At 49.1% G+C, this 24,524-nt stretch overlaps 1 protein-coding gene across 1 annotated transcript in view; it reads left to right on the top strand.

The window, feature by feature from the left end:
• Positions 1-24,524, top strand: part of LOC135260675 (aryl hydrocarbon receptor repressor-like) — a 40,719-nt gene that overhangs the window by 9,412 nt on the left and 6,783 nt on the right. Inside the window, exons 3-4 of the mRNA XM_064346111.1 lie at positions 21,756-21,868; positions 22,344-22,433. Coding sequence (XP_064202181.1) covers positions 21,756-21,868; positions 22,344-22,433 — 203 coding nt within the window. The remainder of the gene's footprint in view (positions 1-21,755; positions 21,869-22,343; positions 22,434-24,524) is intronic.

Raw genomic sequence — 24,524 nt, 5'->3', positions numbered from 1 at the left:
TTGACACTATAACATGTAACAAACCTGCAGTAAAACGGTGCAGGTTGATGTTAGAAGACCAACGGGTCGTCATTTTGCGCACATTTCCAGTTGCTGTGCAAGCATCCTTCACACACCATGTCTCGGCAAGATGCTTCGATCTGAGAATTATCCATTTAGTCTAGAAGTCTAGAAATTATCGCTTCTTTTTTTTTTTTTTTTTTTTGGCTGGTGATGTGCATGTCCAAAACAGAAAAAAGTATGTTGCCGGATAAGCCTGCGTCTTTTTTGAAATATAAAATAATTTAAAAACCTTATAGAGCTGTATGGGTGAACATCACATATTACTTCAGTGTAAATTTCATCAGGAGGAGAGTAAAATAAAGAAGAAACGAAGAGGTGGGCGTGGCAGCGAATCGAGCAATTTTTCAGCACGTCAGGGAGCCGTTGCTCTGAATGGAAAGAGAACAGAGAGCGGCCGCGGGTAGCGAACGCTGCACTCGTGCACAACCGCGATAGCGTGACAGCGCCCCGGCAGGAGCTCCGAGCCTCCGGGGACGTGCGTGTAGCGCGGGGAGAGGGGAAGGCGTGTTCCCGAAGCGCTTCGGTTGTAAACAACGGTACGGCTCCAGCACTGACGGCCTTAACGGAGATCGGCCTCCGAGGTTTTTAAAAGAACGATAGCCTGTACGATGGGAGAGGCTTTGTTGTCCAAGCGTGATTTCTGTGTAAGGAAAAGTCTATTCACGTGTGAGGATGGAGTAGCCTACTGATTAAGTCTGTAGGGTGGAGGTTCTGGCCCTAAGAAGGGTTGAACAAGGTACATGAACATGGTTTGCATCAGTTAATATTCAGCTGTATCATTTGATAGTGTAAAACAAATATGCAAATGAATTAATGCAACAAGTCCTGCTGAGTGAATTATCAAAGCATATGCATGTATTGTCTTTCTGTGCATCACTTGAGCATTTTAATTTTTTTTTAACTCACGAAAGAGGTTTTCTCAACGTTTTTTTTAGCTAAGCTGAAACTGAAAGCTTAAAACATTTCATATAATCCCTTTATCATTGAAATGATGTTAGGCTATGCATTATTTGCTGTCTCTAAAGAATCATCAGAGATGTACCAATACATCAGAACCTCTATTTTCTGGCTAGCTATTAATGAATACTTAACTAATTGCAGCAAATTTGTACAAAATGGATCTTATTTCAACCATTTGGACTAAAAACAAAGGTGTGTAAACCCAAGGAATTCAATGACTATATTTAGAAAAGATAAGCTCACAGTAAGTTTCAGTTAATATGAAGTAAAACAAAGATTCAAAAAAGATTTTCACATCTTGCCTTCATTAGTTTATCCCTGTGACGAAAAATGCTTGTTTTAAACGGGCTTTTGACACATTGCAACACAACCTCTACTTCTCGCATTCAGTTAGGAAATACTGACTCATAATGAGCTAAATAAAAATGAATGTAGGGAAGTAATTATCTTTTTTTTTTTTAAACTGTGTGAAGAACAGTACTGTAATTGTGCAATGATACCACATTGCTGGCGGATTGGGACATGGGACATATTGCCCTTTTCTCTCTGGCGTTGCGTGACGCTTAATATTGGCATTGTAGGCCCGTGTCCGTGTCCCCCATGTCAAACAGTGGAGTTGCAGGATAATGCCTCTGCACCGCCTCCTCCCCAGCTGTCTCTGGATGAGGTTAAGCTTCTGATTTTGGCAGCCCTTTGCCAGCTGGATGTGAGATGAGCAGATGCTGAGGCCTCAGAGGCCGTTGGGTCACTGGATCCTGCCATGTAAACAGCCCCCACACCCCCACCCCACCCAAAAAAACCCCCAAAGTATTAAGGCAGTTTTTGCTCTTCATCAAGGGTTTTTTTTAATTGCTTTCCGATACGATGTGGTCAGGTGGTACGAAGGAAGAGGCACGCATTGAATGTTTGGATCAGGGGTGTGCGGTTGTATCCTGTTGTGCTGGGCTAAAACAAAAACCAGCACCCACACTGGTCCTGTTCGGGTAGGTCTGGACACCCCTGGTTTGTGTAGACTTATGGGGCTCTGTCAGCAGACTGTGCGGTTGTACGATAGAGATATTAGACCACAGTTTTCAAGTTGAGTATCTTCCTTTAATGCTGGCAGTCTTTTTATGTAGTTTCAGGTTATTTATTCTTGTGTCTGACAAACAAAAAAAAAAAGGCCAAAGTACGTTTTCACGGAAATAAGTCACGCCTGACAAAAAATGTCAGACAGCCCTGTAAGTCTAATGTCTGAACATGTGAGCGCAGACATGCTTAGGAATGTTTTGTGCCTGGAATAGAAGTAGTAAATGTATTTAGGGCCACTCAAAGACTGTGACATAGGCTGAGGAATTTGGTTAATTCAATTCGCCCTCAGTACAACCTAGATTCACGCGGCAGAAGCACAAGCAACAGTCAGTCCTGGTGTCTCCTGTATTAGCGTGTAATGCACTTCCTGTGCCCGAATCCGCAATGGGAATTCTGCTCTTCCGGGCTGGAATTCCCTCCTGCTCATCTGATATACATTTGAAATGCAGGAGTCGTTTTTATTTTATTTTATTTTTTTTACTTCCGCTCTTTCTCCGTCTGTGCAGTGCGTTCATCTGCAGGTAAAATGCAAATAATCCCCCCTGGGGGGTGGCGTTTAGTCATACAGAAGCTTAGCACGTGCTGCTCAGAGAAAGCCAAGTCAAGTTCAAAGCTCAACACTTCCTTGCGTACAGTACTTGCCTACTTTGTGAGCGAGCTCATCTGTGACCTCCGGTCTGGATCAGTGGCTTCCTCAGGCAAAGTCTGATAATGAAGATCTCATCCAGAGCACACTGTGTGATCACTAGAAAAGATTAAAGCTCGGAAAGGGAAGAGAACTATTGGGCCGTGCTCTGTTTCTGTTGCTGAGGCTTGTCATCGTAGCTCAGAGGCTCATAGCCAGTAGGTTACCGGTTGAAATCCCACCTGGTGCTGGTGCACCTTTGAAAGAAATTCACAGATCTGATTGGTGTCAGCATGTGACTTCAAATGGAAAACTGAGGCTGTGCCGAACAAGAGCCTTAGTCAGACAAAATGGCGTGTCTCCACATTTGCAATGTAAATAAGTAATGCGGATGACGAATGCTCACGACTGCAAGTGAGAAAACCGGTCTCATCTTTGTGATTGTAGCACTTCAGCTGTGAGGTCAAAAAGATTAATCTGTTCTTTATTATTAGGGCCTTTGGATTATGTTCTGTATTATGTTTCTATAATGTACGTTTTTATTTGACATATGGAGCATCTTACACTTTTAATATTTGGGTTTTGAGATGTTATTTCTGCACAGAATTTCCTTCAGTGCTCATATCAGTAACCCAGTTTATTTAATGTGCTGTCGATTTCGGGTCTTCTCTGAAGGGGGGTCTGTTTTCTTCCAGCACATCAATAAAACGGATTAAATTTAAATAAAAGCCTTTCTTGAAACCTGACAGGTGATTGGGTGGAGACTTGATTCACAGTCGGTTTGGTGCTGTGCATTTTGTCGTTGATGTCATCCAAAGTACATAACGCCGTTGTTTATATTGAACTGTCCGCCCAACCTTACGCGTTTTTGTCTGTTGTTGTTCGGTTTGAAATACATTTTGTATGTACATATAAAAATAGCAACAACGACAAAAAAAATTACCTCAAATCTGTGTCCAAGTCTGTCCATGACAAGTCCAAGGCCAAGGCCAAGATGACGTACAGTACGGGCAGGATGTACGGTTAATGTGGTTTACTGTCCTTTCATGCTAATGATTTGCACAAGTCTCTTTCATGTTAAATTTCATATACTTTGACTCCCCCCTTCCTCCTCCCCCCTCCCTCCTCCCTCACATCGTACACACACACGGGGGGGGGGCACACGTTTACCCATAATGCACTTACCGCAGCCTGAGCATCAAAGCCCGCGTGCTCTCTGCGAGCGGGTACTGTGGGGCGGTTAGAGAGAATGTGATTACCGCACACGCAGTGCCAGTCGCTGGCCCCGCCGATGTCACATTATCCCCATTAATGTGCAAAATAAGCGTGTGTGTGCCCCCCCCTCCCCTCCCCTTCCCCCACCGCTTTCGTCGTCTGCCCAAGAGCGCACATTCACCGTGAGGTGGGCCCTCGCCCTAGCTGACGCTCGGTCCCATAAAGGACACACCGGGCCCGGTCGCACGCGATGCCGTTCGGATGCTGCGAAATGACCCCAATATGCCATTAATGAGATTAGCATAAAGACTCCGCCCTCCGTCCCAGTGCCGTGGACACAATGCTCTCCCCTCGCACGCAATGTTACGAACAAAGACGTTTTATCTGCGGTCCTTCTAAAATGGCACCCAGGGGTGGCTCTGCCACATGAGAATGATAAAAGAACTCAGGGAAAGTGTTGGGTTGGTCATGCCGTGCATTAGAAGTCAGTTTGACTGGGCACGTTGAACCAGCACGCACCCTACATCTTAAATACTTACAGTCACATTTTTGAGAACGTCCCAGAGAAGCAAAAACAAATCCATTTTACTTCAAATGCCAAACTTTTATCAAAGAACTACTTTTCCACATAATTGCATTGCAGAGCTTTCCTGGCCAGCGACTCTGGGCTCGCTGTGTAGCCTCTGGCTCTGATAAATCCGAGCCTTGAGAAATAAAAATAACACAGCACTCTGGTTATAGGGGCCCAATGGACAATGGAACACACACCTTTCATCTTCTCAGAACATCTCTGCTAGTATATCTTCTCTCCTGCGCCACAGTGAGCAAGAATAAGTGGTGCATCATAATAATACAACAATAAACAAAATAAATAACAAATTATTATTATTATTATTGTTATTATTATTATTATTATTATTATTATTATTATTATTATATTGCTTCTGCTTTAAAATGTAAAATACCCACCTCACTGAACTACCCTGAGGTTAAATCTTACACATTATGACTTCCCAACCTTTCCGTCCCTGTAAAGCCCTTTACTATCTCAAATATTACATTATTTATCGTAGCAGACATGCTCTTTCAGGGCGATTTAACAGAACTTTATTTAACAGCGCACAGAGCGGGAAAGAGAAGTTCTGCTTGAGTGCCTTGTGGTACAGTAGGACTCGAAAGCAATGCCCTACCCAGGAATAGTCTGACCTATGTGAGCTACCTATGTAGCATCTTTAAATATATGTATTTTGTTTACTGCCTTGCCCTGTGTTAGATTGGCGGCCTGTCCATGGTGTATTCCTGCCTCTCGCCCAAATGCATGCTGGGATAGGCTCCAGCCTCTTCCAAGACCCTGTCCAGGATAAGTGGGTATAGATAATGGATGGACCCTGTCCAGGATAAGTGGGTATAGATAATGGAAGGACCCTGTCCAGGATAAGCGGGTATAGATAATGGATGGACCCTGTCCAGGATAAGTGGGTATAGATAATGGATGGACGGAGGGACGGATGTTTACTGCCTCGTTCTGAAAATGGCTGCTCTCAGGCTCTGAATGTTCCGGAAAACCCGCCGCTGACTCTCACCGCTGGCGAATAATTGAGTTACGGTGCTTCACAGCAGTGGGAGAACAAGCAGATCCCAGTTCATCAAACGATTCACAGACAGTGGGTCCCGTGGAGCTTCCGCGCAGGGGTCAGGGGTTAATTACGGGGCTTGATTTGGCCGCGTGAGTCTATTTCAGTCCTGTCTTTAAGGCCGCGTGTATTTCCTCTTTTTTCCCCTGTTTTTTTTTTACATTTTATTCATCGTGCCTGTTGCCGTGTGTTTGAAGGGTTTGAAATGCAGATGATGTGGATTTTGAAGGGTGCTGGTGACAGAACACTTGGAAGTCCTGCTTTGGAGCTTTTTTTTTCAGAGCCCGTCCCAAGATTAATATACTGGGCTTCCAAGTGGTCCGTACTGCGTACAGTAAAGGCATTTACCATAAGAGCAGGCATGGCCCTATAGGCTTGTGGGAAATTTGGACCAGGACCACGTCCTTAGCCTGCTATGGTTGGGAGGCCACTGCAGTGGGGTAATTTAACTGTCTTCATAGGGCCTGTTTAGACTTGGACAGTGTCCCCACTGCGTACTGCTGGAGGTGTCCCATTTTTAAATGTAGAAGGTTCTGCAGGTCATGTGTACATAACACAGTGAGACGGCATCTTTGACTTTGTGGTTATCAGATTGCAATTAATATTTTGTCTGGGTTTAGTGTACTAATTGCCTTGACCGGACTGGAGAACTCCTTTAGTTTGTCATTAAATAGGCCCAGTATTGATTCATACGTAATAAGTAATGACTCAGTGTTTCATATGCTGAGGTTCAGCTACGCTGTAGCCTTTTTTTGGTATGCTACGGCATAAGATTTTCACCGGCCCCATCTGGCCCGTGTCCCGTTAGAAATGTTCTGGGGGGTGCCACCGGTTGTCGCCACAGCGTGCTACAGAACCCCCCCCAGTCCCGCGTCGTCTCTCACCCGAGCGGCCGTGACGCGCGTCGCGTGCGACCGAGCGCCGCCGCGGACGAGTACAGAGAGCGAAAAACCCCCGTTCGTGCGAAGAGGCGAGGAAATGGGCCGACCGCGGCAGCCACAGAGAGCGCTGGCTGCCGGCCGTCCCCTGCCTGGAGGGAAGCCAGGAACCAGCCCCCCCTCCCCCCCCCCCTTCACCCCCGGCGCCCGCCACCCCCCCCACCGCCCGCCCCCCCCCCCCGTCATGCCAATAACAGACCGACGCTGTCTCTTTAAGAGGCTCTGTCGCTGAGTGGGCGGAGCCTAGGGCTTGCGTGACTGCACAGGCAGAGGCTCTGACCTCCGTAAGGGGGCCATGAAAATGATCCGCTGTTTAGAGGTGAGCGGGGGGGGGCAGGGGGTGGGGGGGGTGGAGTTGGCTTCTGCAAAATAAAAAAAGCTTGTCTCCCCCCCACCCCCCCTCCCATCCCACCCTCCCCTGGTCCTACACCCCCCAGACACAGCGCTATACCCAAAGGGGACGTTTATCTGCACAACACACGTGCACACAAATCACGCGACTCACACTCGCGCACACTCACGCTCATACACAAATGCACACACACACACACTCACGCACATACACAAAGGCACACACACACTCACGCACATACACAAATGCACACACACACACACACACACACACACACACACACACACACTCACGCACATACACGAATGCACACACACGCACACTCACGCACATACACAAATGCACACACACTCGCGCACACTCACGCACATACACAAATGCACACACACACACACACACACACACACATAGGCACACAGGCACACACACACACAGGCACAGAAGCATCTGATGATACACAACACACCACTGGTACTACAGCTCTCGAGAGGGGGGATACAAAATAATCTGTAAATTCACGATGAGCTATTTTTGTCTGAGGAACACAAGTGGGCTGGAAGCCTGCTTAGCTGTGTGTAATGGCCTGTATTACTAGTAAAGACCCTTCATGATGGTCTGGTGATTTTGCCAGTAGTGAGAGACGAAAGCTCGAACCCTCAGATTCGCAGGGCGCAGTAAACAGAGCAAAGTCTCTTAATCTCCTGCTTGGGTTGATGCAGTCCCCAAAAGACCTGAAAATCCTATGTTTGGGAAAAATGTTATATGGTTTGTGTGTGTGTGTGTGTGTGGTGTTAGGAAGGCGGTGAATGAGAGAGTGCGTGTTGCTTGAAGAGAGAGAGAGAGAGAGAGAGAGAGAGCTTTGAATTTTATTTTAGGATGAATTATGCTTCACTTGCACAAATCAGACACACCCACACCACTCATGCACATACTTAAATACACGTGTGTGTGTATATGTTCTGAATTCATGCATGAACATAGGGCAAGCTTGCAAGAGCTTGTGTCTATGTGATTGGGACATATGTAATGACACACAGTCACTTTCCCCATAAGAAGGTATTCTGCTGAAGATGACTGCATCAACCATGTTTGCAAGGCAAACTTTAAGCTGTGCATTTAAATATGAGCCATTTAAAAGTGTCAGTTCACAAATGTGAATGTTGAATTATTTGAGGTCACGCAAATGCACACACATGCATTTGGAGAAGAAGGCTGGATCTCTGTCTCAAAGTGATTCAAGAAGTTAGCGTGCATGGTTCTGTTTTGCATGGAAGCCATATGTTCTGAAGTTGCATAACTTCAGCATTGGTGGATACATGAATTTTTAGAACTTTTTTGTAGAAATGGAGCTCCTTCATAAAGCAGGGCCAGGTCTTGGACCGATACACATGTTACTTGGAAAAAAGTTACACAGGATATATAAATACTTAAAGGTACTTCTGTAAGGGCAATTTAAAATACAGGTCTAAGAGCAGTTCAACCTTTTTATTACCAGCTTCACTGGTTTAACCCTTTGAAGAGTTTTTTTTCCTCCAGAAATTCTAAGTGTTGTGGAACTCCACTGCTTTCTGTTACCGGTAGCGATTGTGACATCAGCATCAGAATGTTCAGTTAAGACCATTCTAGTCGCACGTTTGTGATCTCGCACCTTAATGGGTTAACAGTCCATCCAGGCAACAGGTGGATGTTGCACCGCACCCGGTTCCAACAGATACCTGCGCACGCACACACACACACACACACACACACGCTAACGGTGGAGGACCGTTTCCTTAGCGCAACAGGAGGGTGAACACAGAGGTGGGGAGGGTGCAGGTCTCCTCATCCTCGCCCCCTCGTGGTTTCCCACGGCGACCGTGCTCAGTGCGGACTGCCGACCGGCTCCCTGACTGCTGTTCTCCAGAAGCCCTCTGTGAAGTGTCGGTGTGTGGAGCAGCGTCTGCCTCTCCTGCTCAGAGACGGACACGCAGAGATGTTTTTAATTCTGCCGAGATGTATCCCGGAGCTTCCTGGCTGCGGTCGCCGGCCGTGGCGAGTTCCTCCTCGCGCCTCGGCCCCCGCTTCTGTCTGCAGGCCAGGCGGTGGCTGCCTCCGAAAAACATCCTCTCCGGTCAGTCACCGGCCACGTTTTTTTAAAATGCTCTTTGCGAGAGGTAAATCTTTTCTTCTCTTGCCGACGCGGAGCGGCCCTGAACAGATCGTAAACCCGCGGCAGAGTTCCAGCAGACCTTATACGTGTTCCTGTGAGCGGGGGGGGGGGCAGGTTCGTTTACATGTGTACTAAAGGAAAGAGAGGAAAAGCATATGGTTTTCATTCTTTTCACAAATGATCTAATGATCTAATCTCGGGTTTACTCACCCAGGGAATGCACAAGGCAGTGCTTCAAAAGACGCTCCTGTTGGTGAACTCACCAAATTGCTTCATATTTGTTGTGGATGTTTCGGGTTTACAGGAAGAGGCTAGCAGCCGTTTGGAAAACATCCACAGGGAAAGTACAGAACAAACACCAGTGGCAGTGGCCCGTACAAGACATTAATAAATATTTATCTGGAGATGTTACCCTCTCATTGGCTCTGAGGACCTCCTTGTGTTGTAAAACTGCTTGTTAGCTAGCTTTAGCTCGGCAGGTTCAGAACAGTGAACAATGCAGCAGCAGTAAGAGATCAGCGCAGCAAAAACTAAGCAGCCTGTGTTACAGTTCACTTCTACAGCTGTGGTTAAAACCCATTTCTGAGTACGTATGTACTGTATTGGGGTGGGTCACTGAAAGCATGTTTGCTCAACACGTGGGCCGTGGGCTTGGTAGGTTTGGGAACCAAAGCTGTGTGCAGAGCCTGGGTTAACAACAGGTGGTCCGGGGGGAGGTATTGTTGATTGCACTTGCGGGGGCGACATAGCTCAGGAGGTAAGAGCGCTCGTCTGGCAGTCGGAGGGTTGCCGGTTCGATCCCCCGCCCTGGGGCGTGTCGAAGTGTCCCTGAGCAAGACACCTGACCCCTAATTGCTCTGGTGAATGAGAGGCATCAGTTGTAAAGCGCTTTGGATAAACGCGCTATATAAATGCAGTCCATTTACCATTGACCACTGTGCATGGAGAGTTGATGTATTTGTTCTGCCCTGCATTGAGCAGACACAGGCCGGACGGTGCTGTGTTTCGGTGGTCTGCTGTCCCCGTGCGAGGGGTTTGGGTACGGCTCAGCGTACTGCAGGCAGCATGCTGTACGGAGCTGGCAGGGGGAGAGGGAAGATGCCCCACGCCCCACCCCACCCCGTCCCAACCCTGCTACACACAATGCCCCGCCCCTCTGCACGCGATGCGTGTAGCTCCAGGGTTTAGTCACCACGCTCTGGGAATCCCACCCCTGCATGCAAACTCACACACACACACACCCCAACCTCCCCCCCTCCCACCCAAATGCACATGCACACATGCACACACACACTACACCCCCCCCCCCCACCCAAATGCACAAAATGCACATGCACGTACACACTACACACTCACACACACACACACAGCACACACACCCCCACCCACCCACATGCACACGCACACTACCCACACTACACATGCACTACACACTCACACACACACACACACACACAAACCCACTCCCTCACACACACACACACAGGCACGCACACATTCCACACACGCTACGCACACAACATGCACTCACACATGCACGCACGCATGCACATACACCACACACACATACTACACACACACACCCTACGCACACTACATGCTCTACACACACGCATGTCTGCATGAATGGACAGTCATGCAGGTGTGAGCAGGCCTTTATGTCTGAGCTGTTTCGGCTCTGTTACTCATGCGTTGTAACCCGGCTGTGTCTGACTGATCTGTGTTCTGCTCCAGCTGAATCTTCCCCTTGAGGTCTTTTCTAGCATGCTAAGTGTACTGGAGGTCTGTGCGTGTATTTTTAATGATACATGACCTTGTTATCCTCAGTGAGTGGGTGGCAGCGCTGCTTTTTTCTTTTCATTGATTTAAAATGCTTTCTCAACTTTTTATCTCATTCCATCCTAATATTTTTTTTTTTGGGACCCAAGAAATTGTAATTGTGACCTGGGGACAGGGGGCAGGGGGCAGGGGCTGGTGGGGGTGCTCCCTTGTATGAGGGCCTGGGTTGCAACATTGTCATCCTAATTGTTGTGTGATGTTCAGGTGCAGGGCTGCGGGGGGGGTGGGGGGTGGGGTGGCGGTTGAGGGGGTATCTGGTTTGGGGTGCTCTCCCTGTGTGGGATTTATGAGTTTTGGGGGTCCAGTCCAAGCGCAGCAGGGACTTACTCTCTGCCGCTCAGTGAAACCTGACTCACCGCTCGGCATCTGGTAATCATCCCGTTAGATGTCCTTCTCTGGTGAAATTTTTAAAAAAGTGCTTTATCGCTTTGCTCAAGTTTACTGCATCCAGGTCCGCCTCTCCATGTGCACTTTCCGTGCGGAAGATTCATTGTGGAAATACGCGGGGTGCCTGTAGAGATTCTGTGTGGGGGAAAAAAAGCCTCCCGAGTTTATGTCATAGAAAACTTTAAAATCAGATTCACATGGCAGTGTTTAGAGGTGCTCCATGGTGTGTGGTTGAATCCCAACTGTGCCAGTGCCGACTGTGACTCCGCCCGTGTGAGAACATAGCGTACTACTAAGCATGCTTGATATGAACTTTGATTAGTATACTTCAAGTATTCTTAAATATAAAATAGTATACTTCGAGCATACTTCTGCATACTGGTTTTCACATGGGTAGCCCTGCAGGACGGTAGATGGTTGGTGGTAGAGTCCAGGGTTAGAGAGAGCTCAGGCACCAGGGGGGCCTGTGTCTCATCGTTCTCCAGCGCCGAGTAAAACCCGGATACCCTCCCAAATGTGGAACATGGACTGAAGTAAAAAAAAAAAGAAAAAGGAAAAGACAAAGGGTTTCTGGGTTTTACTCAGCGCAGTTGAGGATGGTAGATCTGCAGGAACAGGGTTGGGCAGCCCTGCTCTAGCTGTTGATTGAGGTGTGCTTTGTTAGGGCCAGAGTGAAAACTTACAGGACGGTAGATCTCCAGGAATAGAGGTGGGCAGCCCTGCTCTAGCTGTTGAATGAGGTGTACTTTGTTGGGGTTGGTGTAAAAACCTACAGGACTGTAGATTATTATTTGATTTGATTAGATCTTTATTGTCACTGTGCTTAGAACAATGAAAATCTGTTTAGCAGCTCTTCAGCAGTGTAGATCCAGATACAGGGTTGGTTAGCAATGATATAGTAAAAGCAGTTACAGAGATGAAGTTTGCAGCTGAGCTCTGAAGGCTACGTGGTTGTCATGGCGCTGTAGTCTTCCCATCGCCCTTGTGGATGAAAGCGCTCGCTAGCACACGGTGCGAGCAGATGGATTTGGGCACCGTAGATACCTCACGCACTCCTGGGGAAAGCGATGAACGTGGGAACGTGACCTTCTGACTGCTTTCACTGCTTTCACCCGGAGAGCTTTGCTAACCTTTACGGGATTACCGCGAATACACGGCGCCCTAATTATTTAATATTTGTTTACAAAATAGGCTTAAAGACAAATCAGAAAAAACATCTGTGCGCTGCCCTGCATGGGTCAGACCAGCTGACGTATTCCAAAGTACAGAAACCTTTAAAAAACAAACAAACAAACAAACAAAAAAAAAACCCCAGCATTTTAGGGAAGCTAGCTAAAATGTCTGACGCACAGATAAGTATCAATCTGTTGTGTAGTGCATAGCTAACAGTCTGAATGCTTAACAAAGTTACCATTTTGTTACCGTATTACGCTCTCTGAAACCACGTTTGAAGGCTTAATGTGGTTAGCATCCACATGAAGTGCAGCTCAGAACTGCCGCTGGTTGAAAGGGGGTATTGACCCCAGCATGGAAGCAATCCGGTCTTCACTGCTGACCATGTGACCCACAGACGGCTGTAGTGATGTCATTCTGAAAAGAGGCTTTTTGTGAGGCACCAACCCCTATCCATGAGCCTAATTTATGGGGGAATTGGGGGTTACACCCCCCCCCCCCCACACACAATATTAATGGGTCAAATAAGCCCCCCTATTACCAAACGGGTCAAATAAGCCACCCCCCGCCCCCCGCCCCCCGCCCCAAATATTACCAAACTGCGCTACCACCACCCACCAGAGGGGGAGATGGGCCAAAAACTGCGTGGAAATGAAGCACCCGCCACATTCTCACGGGCCTCACTGTGGGAGACACAGCCAGTGACTGACGGTCCGTTCACAGACTGTCTCACACCATGGCAGACTGTCTGCCACAACTTCCTCATCTGTTATTACGCCTTATTTAAGAAGCATGGTTGCCTAGCAACAGGACTTCATCCATTTATGCTTATGTTATGCGGAATATGGTTTTCCGAGTTTTTTTTTGAACCTTCAGTATTCAGGTACCTTGCTGAAGTTTTCTGAAGTTTTTTTTTTTTGTTGTTGCATGTAGCAGCCAGAACGCAATTGCAATTGCAGACTATCAGCTGAATGGTTATTTTTCAGTTCTTTCAGGTTAAAAGAATGTATATGCGCTACTTATCTGGATGAGAAATCAAAGACAAAATACTATGATCAACCTGAGAGCATGACGGTTTACGGAAATGGCCATTTGCCAATCTTGGTTAGTTGTCCACCATCTTGCTTTCTCCTGATTGGCTGAGCCAGATAGCCGTCAATTTAGTCGAGTTCTTGCAACCGCCGTGCTTTCTCTGCACCCTTTTGATTGGCTGCGGGCTCCTCGTTGGCGGTACGATGTTTTTTCGTTGTCGCCTGTCGGTTTGAACCCGGCCGCTCCAGTTGGCCCCGTGAAGCCCGATGTGCAGTCCCTGCCCCCCGCCCCCCCGCCCCCCTCCCGACCCCCAAACGCAGCCCCCGGCACAAAGCCGCAGATCTCTTACCCTCTTCCCTGTGCGTGCGTGTGGGTGTGACCCCCCCCCTCCACCCCACCCCCTCCCCCCTCCTCGATCTCTCCCCTCTGGCCTTCGTGACACGACCTCGTGTGTTTGAAGCGGACGGAGAGGCCGAACCTTCCGACAGGAGCGTGTGGTAATGAGATCATCGCCTGGATTAGCGTGCCTCGCGCTCCGCAAACACGGAAAGCGCCATCCCTCGCTCTCTCCTTCGCCGATCTCATGAGGAACGGTTCGAGGACGGCCCCACCCCCAAAACCGCCCCCCACACGCGAAATTGCCGGCTCCCCACCCCCACTGCCGCCTCCTCCCTCCCCCCCACCACCACCACAGCTCCCACCCGAAGCACAAATTAAACCCTCACCTGTTTTCCTAACTCTTTCCGCACCTCCCTGTTTGGAAACAAAAAGCCAATCACGTAAGGAAGAGGACTTATCTGCTCATGGGTAATGTAGTACTTTGAATGTTCTTATGGAGGCTATGGTGCCATCCATTGTTTTAAGAGGATGCATATAATGGTCCACATAGTGTCAGCGTGTGAGGTACAACATCTAAACGTGCACACCTTACGAGTCCTCTGCACTTGACCTGTCCGAAGCAAAGGGCCTTCTTAGGCAGGTTTTCTCATTAACGTGGGGTCTGTGTGAAGTGGAAGTGGCTCCCCCAGAAGGACCCGAAATGGGCTATGTGCGTGTTCTTGTGTGTGAGAGTGTATGTGTGTGAAGGTGTGCCTGTGTGTGTGTGTGTGTGTGTGTACGTGTGTGTTTGTGAGTGCACGGATGCTTGTGTGTGTGCACGTTTCTGAGTGTGTGTGTGTGTGTAGAATTGGTTAGAGTTTAGTAAAGCTCCCCTCCCACAGGCAGGAAAATAAATACTGGCCTGACAGTAAGACTTGAGACTTTTTCGACGGAGGAACAGGACGTTCACCATGTGGCGAGAGACAGAGGGGTGTTCAAAATGGCTGTGAGGCCCCCACCCTCCCTCGAAACCCCCCCCCCCCCCCCAACCCCCGAACCCCCACTCGCCCCAGCGTCTAACAGACTACAGGCATGAGACCATGAGCCCATTACCCATTTTATCTAAAAAATAAAAGTGCTGTTCATACGATCCAGATGTCAAAGCCCAGCGCCTCCTTTCGCACAGAATCGCGAAAAAAAAGACGCCCCCTCCTCCCCTCCCCCCCCCACGCAAAGCGAGAGGGCGTGCCGATCGCGCCACGCCGCCCCCTTTTTTTTCGCAAAAAAAACTCACGGGGGGCTCGGCGGTAATCCCCGGCGACGGGCCTCTCGTCCAATGGGAGCCGAGCTAGTGTGCGTGACCGTGGCCTGGGTCTGCCAGCAGAGGCGAGCGTGGTGGTGGTGTAATTTTTTTCTCCTTTTTTCTCTCTCTCTCTCTCTCTCTATTTCATGCCTAAAGGTCTTTATTGCGGCTGATTGCTATGTGTCGCTATGCTGTGCGGGCGCACGCACATACTGCCGCTCCGCTCCGAGGCTCCGGGGCTCCACAGCGAGAGGAAATTAAACATTTTCGGCACAGACACGCTCGGCCGAGATGCAGCCGACTGCACCGCGGCGCACGCACATGCGCACGCACGCGCACGCAGACATAAACATGCGCATACGCGCACGCACACAAACACACTCATACACATATACACACATACCGACTCACACACATCACACATACGCACATAGCGCAACAACAACAACATCACATTACACAATCGCACCACGCACACAAACACCTCTACACATATACACACATCGACGCACGCACTGCAATCCACGCAGACGCACAAACAACATACACATACACCTGCACGCACGCACACAAACACACTCGTACACATATACAAACATACGCACACACGCACACACACATCAACATAAACACATCGCATCACGCACACAACACACTCGACACAACAACATACGCACCACCACAACACTACACATATACACACATACGCACGCACGCACACAACCACTCGTACACATATACAACATCGCACACGCACACAACACTGTCAAAACACACAACCACGACCACACAACACACATACACATATACACACATACGCACGCACGCACACAACACATACACAATCACATACGCAGCACCACACAAAACACTCTACACATATACACACATACGCCGCACCACACAAAACACATACACATACACACATACGCAGCACCACACAAACACACTAAAATATACACACATACGCACGCACGCACACAAACACACTCGTACACATATACACACATACGCACGCACACACACAAACACACATACACATATACACACATACGCACGCACGCACACAAACACACTCGTACACATATACACACATACACACACACACTCATACACATATACACACATACGCACGCACATGCAGACATAAACATGCGCATACGTGCACGCACACAAACACACACATACACATATACACACATACGCACGCACGCACACAAACACACTCGTACACATATACACACATACGCACGCACGCACACAAACACACTCGTACACATATACACACATACGCACGCACGCACACAAACACACACACATATACACACATACGCACGCACGCACACAAACACACATACACATATACACACATACGCACGCACGCACACAAACACACATACACACACACGTACACACATACGCACGCACGCACACGCAGACATAAACATGCGCATACGTGCACTCACACACACACACACATACACACCTATGCACACACATACCTGCACATACACACACACACAGCTACACGCATACACACATAAACACATACACACCTATGCACACACACACACACCTGCACATACGCATCCACACATACACACACACACACACATAAATGCACACACTCACATACTCACACAAACACACATACAAACACACATATCTACAAACATACACACCCATGCACACACACATACACACACCTATATACATGCACACATACACCTACACTAACACACTCACACACACACACATCTACACACATACACACCTATGCACACACACTTGCACATACACATACACACACACAAATACACACATGCACACACTCACACACACATACACACACTCACACACACCCATATCGACACACATACACACCTATGCACACACACATACACGCATGCACACACACACACACAAATACACATGCACACGCTCACATACACACACGCACACACACAAATCTACACACACACATACACACACACACACCTATGCACACACACTCGTACACACATGCACTCACGCACACACATACACCTACACATAGATAAACACACACACACCTACACTACACACATGCACACACACACACACACTTTACTCACACATGGGGTATAAATGGCATAACTCTTAGTTAACCTGTGAAATCAGAGGTGTGGATAAAGAGTAATATGAAGATGGTATCCTATAGCCAAAAAGCATGCAGTACAACTCACTATTCAACAGCAAGATAATACAGCTGATTTCACCGATGAAAAAACGTGTGCCGCAGTCTTACACACGCCATGTTTGTAACCGCATTTAGTTTTCTGTTATTTTAAAAGCTGAAGCGCACCGTAGAAGCTGAACTGAAAGGAACGCTGCCTTTTTCTCATCCCGTCTGATGTGTTTTTGTGAGTTTTTTCGAGTGTGAAAAAGAAAAAAAAACATTTCTGCGCGTCATGAGATGGCGTCTTAACGCGGCGCTAGTTTCCGCTCCGCGGCGGTGCGTAACCGTGGACGAGGGCGCTCGGCGACGCCTGGCGACGAGGGCGCTCGGCAACGCCTGGCAACGCCCGTTGGTCTGCAGCAGCTGTTGTCGTTATGAAATGCTTCATAGGCTAATGTGGCTCATGGGCTCGCACGCAAGGGCACTACGAAAGCGCCAGGGCTGTTGGGGGGGGGGGGTGGGGGGTCTGGGGTTTTGGGGGGGGGGGTGAGTGACAGACGGCCCGCTTGCGTGACGGAGGAGCTTTGGACGGCCCGGCCCGGCCCGGCCGGCATCAGCCTGCTCCTGTCGCTTCTGCGTTGGGTCTCGCCAGCGTGCGGTGAGGTGGGGGGGGGGGGGTGGGAGCAGCCCACGCAGGGGGGAGCGGAATAAGCTAATGAGGTGGCCAGAGGCCAGTTACCACTCCCCCCCCTCCCTCTTCACTGCAGTGGAGAGATATATGTGTGTTAGACGCACGCAAGCCTCTCAGGGGGAGGAGGCTCCTGCGTGCGGGCTGCCTGCTTTAAGTCTGCTACCCGTGCCAAAAGATGGCACCTCTTACAACCGCTGCCGCCGCCCCCCACCCCCCCAGCCCCCGCCCCCGCCCGAACGCCGCTCCTAAGGAGGGCGATCGCGGGATAGCGGTTTCCCGCCGTCTCCCACGGTAACCGTGTGAAAGTTCCGTGCCCCGCCAGGAACATGCTGGGGAGAGTTTAGACCGCTTTATCAGAGGGGGTCCATCAATAAATAAAGAGAAATCGAAGACCACAGAGAAAAAAAAAGACTTGGTTATAAAATAAAATAAAATATGTACGGTCCTTGAACTCTAATGTGTTCAAGTTGGCCAACCTGCTGGATTTTATTGGTCCAATAAATAATAATGGAGGTGTTCACCTTCTGTAGAGATGATGAAACCGTCAACAGGCTGTATTCTTTCAGTTGTGTGTGGTGGAGTCGAACGTCACTTCGCGGATTATCAGGGAGTCTAGCTCACAATTAAAACCAACAAAAAGGCTTCAATTATTCATGAGCAATGCTTTTTTCTCTGACAGGAGCCCCTATTGCCCTGGGCTGGGCTGGGCTGGGCTGTGAGAGACTCGTTTGGAAAGTGTGGGGTTATTTTTAAGGCTTATCGTGCCGGCCCGTGTGAACGCTTCAGCCAGGGCAGCGAAGGCGGATTTGGAAGGTGTCGTGTGTGGTATTAATAGCGGGAGTGTGAATGCGTGCTTGAGCAGTTTCACTCCGCGCAGACGCTCCAGAGTCTGTCACCAGTGGCTGCGCTTGGTTCAAAACCAGCTTCTGGTGAGAGAAAAATCCTCCACGCCTCAGGACCGCGCTCTGGACCGATGCAGCTCAAACGCACGGGACGCCCCGTAAAAGTGTCCAAAAAGTCAACGCACGCACAGCACACAAGTTTCATCAAACGGCCAGAATCGATGCTAAATCTCTTTAGCTCTTTTAAATACTTTGTGACAAAAGGCCATGTCGACTACCTGTTCCATTCCTTCACACTCTTCTCGAGATTGTGTCGTTCTTCGTAATCGATGCCCCGACAAACTCTGGGGCTCATTTGTGCAATAATTCCTCCTCCTATGGTAAATGGATGGTAAATGGACTGCATTATATGCGCTTTATCCAAGCTTTAGCTTGATGCCTCTCATTGCCAAGCAGATACGGGTTAGGTGTCTTGCCTTACACTGCATCCAGGCGGGGTTTGAACCGGCAACCCTCCGACTGCCAGCCAATCGGCCTTACCTCCTGAGCTATGTCGCCCGAAGAAATGTGGACCAGGATATATGTGAACTCTATGAGCTGGATGGTCTGTCGTATTTAGCGGTACATTTCACGGTCACGGGAAAGGTGAGACCTTACACTACGCCGCGCGGTCGGTACGATGTTAGAGAGCGTGTTTTAATCTCGCCTTCGCGGTCGGTCTTTAATAGAGCAGAAACGCGGAGAGTGGGTCCCCCCCCACCCCCCCCCCCGGCGTCCTGCCGTAAGGCACGGCGGTATAATAGCGCCCGCTGCTCGAGTGTGATGTGATGTAGCTCCCGTACGCCCGGGCGTCTGCTACAGAGCGCTTAGGTTCCCCGTGAGCGCCTTCTCCGTTTCTCAGAGAGAGCGGAAAGGAGATTGAACAAGGACAGCGCTGGTGTGTGTGGGGGGGGGGGAGCGTAGCTAAGCGATAGGGCCAATGATAATGTCTGAATTAAGCCTCACTGAGGTTTTTTTGGAGAGGTGGGGGGCATGAATTTTTCCAAAAAAAAATCTGAAGTTAGGAACTTTTAAAATGAAATGATGTACTGATTTCCTCTGGAGAAAAGTTGCGGGTGTGGCAGTGGTGTGTACGTTGGGGCTGTATAGAGCTCTCCTGCTCTGAAAGCGAGCTCTTCTCCCTGAGATCAAGGTGGAGGAGGAAGAGCGAGGTCCCCGGTAGGAAGGTCCGCGCTGGGCTGCAAAGCCGAATTTGCTGGAGAAAATGGTGAGAAGGCTCGCGTGCTTTAGAAAGAACCATTCCGTGGAAAATGCGAGTCACAAAGGACGTTTTCGGTGGGGGGGGTTGGGGGAACTGGAAGCTAAGTTGGGGCGGGGAGTGGGTGGGGGGGGGGTGAAGCGATAAGCGGTCAGCCTGGGTGCGTGCAGTTCTGCCCCGCTGAGGTGGGTGGTTGGAGTCGGGGGGGTGGGGGTGGGGTGCGTGCAGTTCTGGCCCCGCCCAGGCCGCGGCGTGGCGGGGGGCGTGCCAGCGGGGGGGCCTTGGCGTGACGCCTGTCCCGCGGCTCGCGTGATGCATCTCTGCGTGTTTGTGGAGCCAAACCGCCCCCCCGCCCGCCTGGGTCTTCCGTGCTCTTCCAGGATCCTACTCACGATGGTGGCTTCCCTCCCCCCCCCACCTCCCCTCCCCGACCCCCTGCACGCTCACAGGGGATCACGAGAGCCCCCACAATTACCCCCCCCCACGCACACACACACACACCGCTGTAGTACACCCCCCACCCCACACCTCTGCTCACACTCCATGCTCACACACACACATCGCTGCTCTACACCAACCCCAAATCCACCCAAACCCCCCCCCCCCGGCCGCTCTGTGGGAGGACTGGGGTGTCAGGAGCAGCACCGCAGGGTGTGGTCGTCCCGCTATGGAAGCACTTTTTTTTTGGCGGCGAATCCCTGCCGGTGGTCGCGTGCGGCGTCCCGAGCGGTTTTTTTTTTTGGGCCCTAATTCCTCTCGGCGTGTTGATCTGCTCTTTGCACTTCCCAGCCCGAGCCCGGCACGGAGCGCGCTCAGTGCTCCTCGCTAACGCACGCTAACGACGGTTTGTGACTCCCGGACCGAAGCTCAGAAAACGCAGGCCCTGACGCGTACATTCGCCAATAAAGACGTCAAGATGTGTTTGTTTGTTTTTTTTTTTTGTCGATGCTTGCCTCTTCTCTGGTCGGCGTTTCATGGAGCGAGCGTGACGGGCGATCCCATAATTCCCTCTGTTCCTGAAGGCAAAAATGAGGCCCGTTTTCTCTTTCGCGAGCTTGTCACGCATCTGACGCGTCAGTGTCAACTGCGCTGTTTTATCTTTCATAGGACTAAATTATTTACAACACCGGGCTGTTTTTTTCTCCTTTGAAACAGAACTTGAAGAGCACCATGGAATTTTCTATGAATTATCTGGTTTTAAACTGTACAGATATCACTTTACTTCTATGAATAATAGAAAATTTTTATTTATTTATTTATTTTATTTTATTTTTTTGGGGGGGGTTATCTTGCACTGCTATTTAATAAATACATCTGTCGGTATGCCACTTATTCTGCTAATCTCATTTTACAGATATCTTTCAAAATATCATTGCTCAGTTTTGACCAGCATTGGTCAAAATATCTGTATACATTATGCATTATCTGTTCATTTCTAAATAAGGTATTTGGGTTAGGATACACCCCTGTTTTAATGGAAGATTATACTCTCACCCCTGTACCTCAGTTATTTGAAAATTGGGGGTCTTGTCTTAACTACTAGGATTGCACTACCAATTTCTGCAGTAGATCTAACTTCAATGAATCACGATACCGTTTATTCAAAGTGCATCCTCAAATGAAATTCAAATCTCTCTTCATCTTTGTCTCTCTCTCCCCTCACTCTGTCTCTCTCTCTTGCTTTCTCTCTCTCTCTCTCTCTCCCTCTCTCTCTCTCTCTCTCTCTCTCTTTCCTACCCCCCAGCAGCCGTTCAGGAGAAACCCTCCCAGAAGCTCATAGGTTCCTCAGAATCCCACAGTGTCGGAGGTCATGCCCTCCCGGCTGGTTTTGGGGCTCTGGAAAGTGAACTCTTACTGGAGGTGAGACGCAGACGGAATAATACGTAATAAAGGTATTATTAAGTTATTAAAAGGCCAGGTCCAAGATGTCATATGACCAGAGCTTAATGTGCAGTGAGAGTGGAATGCTGGGTAGGCAGTAGGATCTAGGTTCAGATAAACTAGTATCTGAACACGCAAGGTGTTAGTCACACTTAGGAGCTCTATCTCTCATTCTCTCTCAATCTCGCACTCCCACCCTCTCTCTCTCTCTCTCTCTCTCTCATTATCTCACACGTACACTCATGCACGAGAAACATTTCTATGCTTGCCAAGGTTGAGAAAAAGCCACCCGAGGATTAGACGTCTAAAAGCTGTCAAACAGCCTCCGTTAAGATACGGGATTCAAAGCAGTGCTGATTTTATTATAAAACCACTTCCACTGCCGTTGTGTGAGACTGCTGTTTTTTTGCCTGTAATTTTAATAATAGGTGTCTTTTTCCCCCCACTCCTGCAGTCCCTGGCGGGCTTTGCTCTGGTGGTGAGCACCGACGGGGTCATCTTTTACGCTTCCTCCACCATCGTTGACTACTTGGGCTTCCACCAGGTATGTGTCATTCATGAGTATGGCTTCTGTCTCCTTTCCCATGAGTCTCCCATCTCTCATAGACACTGCACTGGAACAAGCAGCAGTATGGAAGAAAAGCCATTTCTTAGCTGTACCTTAAAAAGGCTGTAGGCATGGATGTAAATCCTGCCCCCCTCCCCCCCCAAACTTCTGAAAAACATAAAATGGCCCCCTCCCCCCCCCCAGTATTATCATGTTACACTGGGTGGTACTGTTACTGTTACTGCAACCCCCCCCCCCCAAAAAAAAAAATCCCAAAGAAAATTTCCAGTTTCCAGTTTGTTGTCCCCCCCAAAGTGGAAATCAGATCTACGTCCTTGTCTCCAGGTGCCAAAGATCCACTCTCCCCATTGCCCTTACATCGCAGTACCTTTGGCTTTCTCCATCTACCTCTCCCCTTTTACCTCCACATCACCCTTCTCCTTCTTCCTCTGCCTCTCCTCTCCTCCCTCTACCTCTCCCGCCTTAACCTCCACTTCCCACTTCTCCCTCTTCCTCTTCCTCCACCTCTCCTCTCCTCTGCCTCTCAAGACTCTCGCTCTACCTCTCTCTCCTGCTCCCTCTCTCTCTCTCTCTTAGCTGTCACTTCACGGCTTCTGATTCAGTCGCTCCTTCTGGCCCTTTTGAGCCCAGGAGGTCTGCTTCCTGCGTGACTCTGCTGAGGTATTGATCCTATCAGCGGAGGGAACGCTTCTCTCCGGCATCCCCCCCCCAAAATCACCAAAACCACGCCCACGAAAGGAAGCGCTTCGGGACATTTCCTCAACCGCCTCTCCAACGGTTATCCGTTGTGACGGGGGAGCGATCTGATTTGGCAGCACCCCTTTGTCCCGCCAGCAGTCCGGTGTAATTGTCTTCATCTGCTAAGATGAAACGACAGCCGAACAGCTTAAATCTGCATCGGCGAGAACGCCCTCGTGCTGTTCTGTGATGCTGTCCACGCAAAACTTTTCAGCTTGCGTGAGGTTATTGGCGGATGTGGTGGCCATGCGCTGGGCAAAACCTGCATTTTATAAACTAATATTGGTAGATTTTTTTAATGCAGGTGTCAATTGTCCTGCTTTTTTTTGTTGCTAATAAGTAGATACCGTATTGCTGGTGAGCATAAATCTTACACACTTATGACAATACTGTCTTTGTGTTTCTGTGGTTCTGCTGTCCCACTGCAGAGTTTATTATACTTCTCTGGCTGTTTTTTTTTTTTTTTTTTTTTTTTTTGCAGCTCCCCAATTTTTCCCCCCCAATTTTTCAATTTCCTGTTTTTCTGTACAGCATCTTTATGACAGCAATATACAAAAATACAGTTGAATTGAGTTAAATTCAATATTAAAGCTGTCAAACTGTGATGTTGTCTTTATTGTTCTAGAGGAATTAATGGACAAATAAATGAAAAAAAGTACCTTTGAGGGACATTTTATAATAGTAACCAAAGTGAAGAAAGCAGAAAAAAATCGTACTTTTTCAGTGACACTTTTGACAATCACGCAGGGCATAAGTCACATAAGCATATTCATTTTCAGGACCGGATCATTGTTTGGCCCGAGGCCTGGGCAATGAGATTTTTATTTTTTTTGGTTTTAATCACACAAAAAGCGGCCGCTCGATCCGTCCGTTGCCGTGAGCCGCCGCGACGCCGTCGCGTGATTGGTCAGGTTCGAGCTGTTTGGCGAGGCGAGCGTGGCAAAACCTTCGCGTGTCGGAAGGACGGGGGGTGGGGTGGGGAGGAGGGGGCGAGGGCGAATATTTCCGAGAGGATCTGCCTTTCATGACAGGGAGGGAAAGCGCGCGGCTGGGGAGGAGGTGGGAATTAGGGAGGCCGGTCTGACCGCGAGGGTTTTTTTCATCTGGGCTGGGCGGCGTTGTGGGTCACGCCATCGCCGACGGGTCACGCGAACGACGCCACAGGGCCCGCGCGCTTCCGCCCGTTAGGTAACCGCGGCGGCCATTTTGACCGAAGTCGCTGTGTTTTTCTCTCTCCCCCCTCCGTGTCCCGCTCGCACGTCCCTGAAAAAAAAAAAAAAACCGAATGTGACAAAAAAAAAATGGCATTGTTAGCGCCGCGCCGCGCTC

This window comes from Anguilla rostrata, chromosome 8 (genome assembly GCF_018555375.3).
Source record: "Anguilla rostrata isolate EN2019 chromosome 8, ASM1855537v3, whole genome shotgun sequence".
Lineage (NCBI taxonomy): Eukaryota > Metazoa > Chordata > Actinopteri > Anguilliformes > Anguillidae > Anguilla > Anguilla rostrata.
The sequence above is the reverse complement of the archived record's forward strand: the minus strand, read 5'-3'. Positions and strand labels throughout refer to the sequence as shown.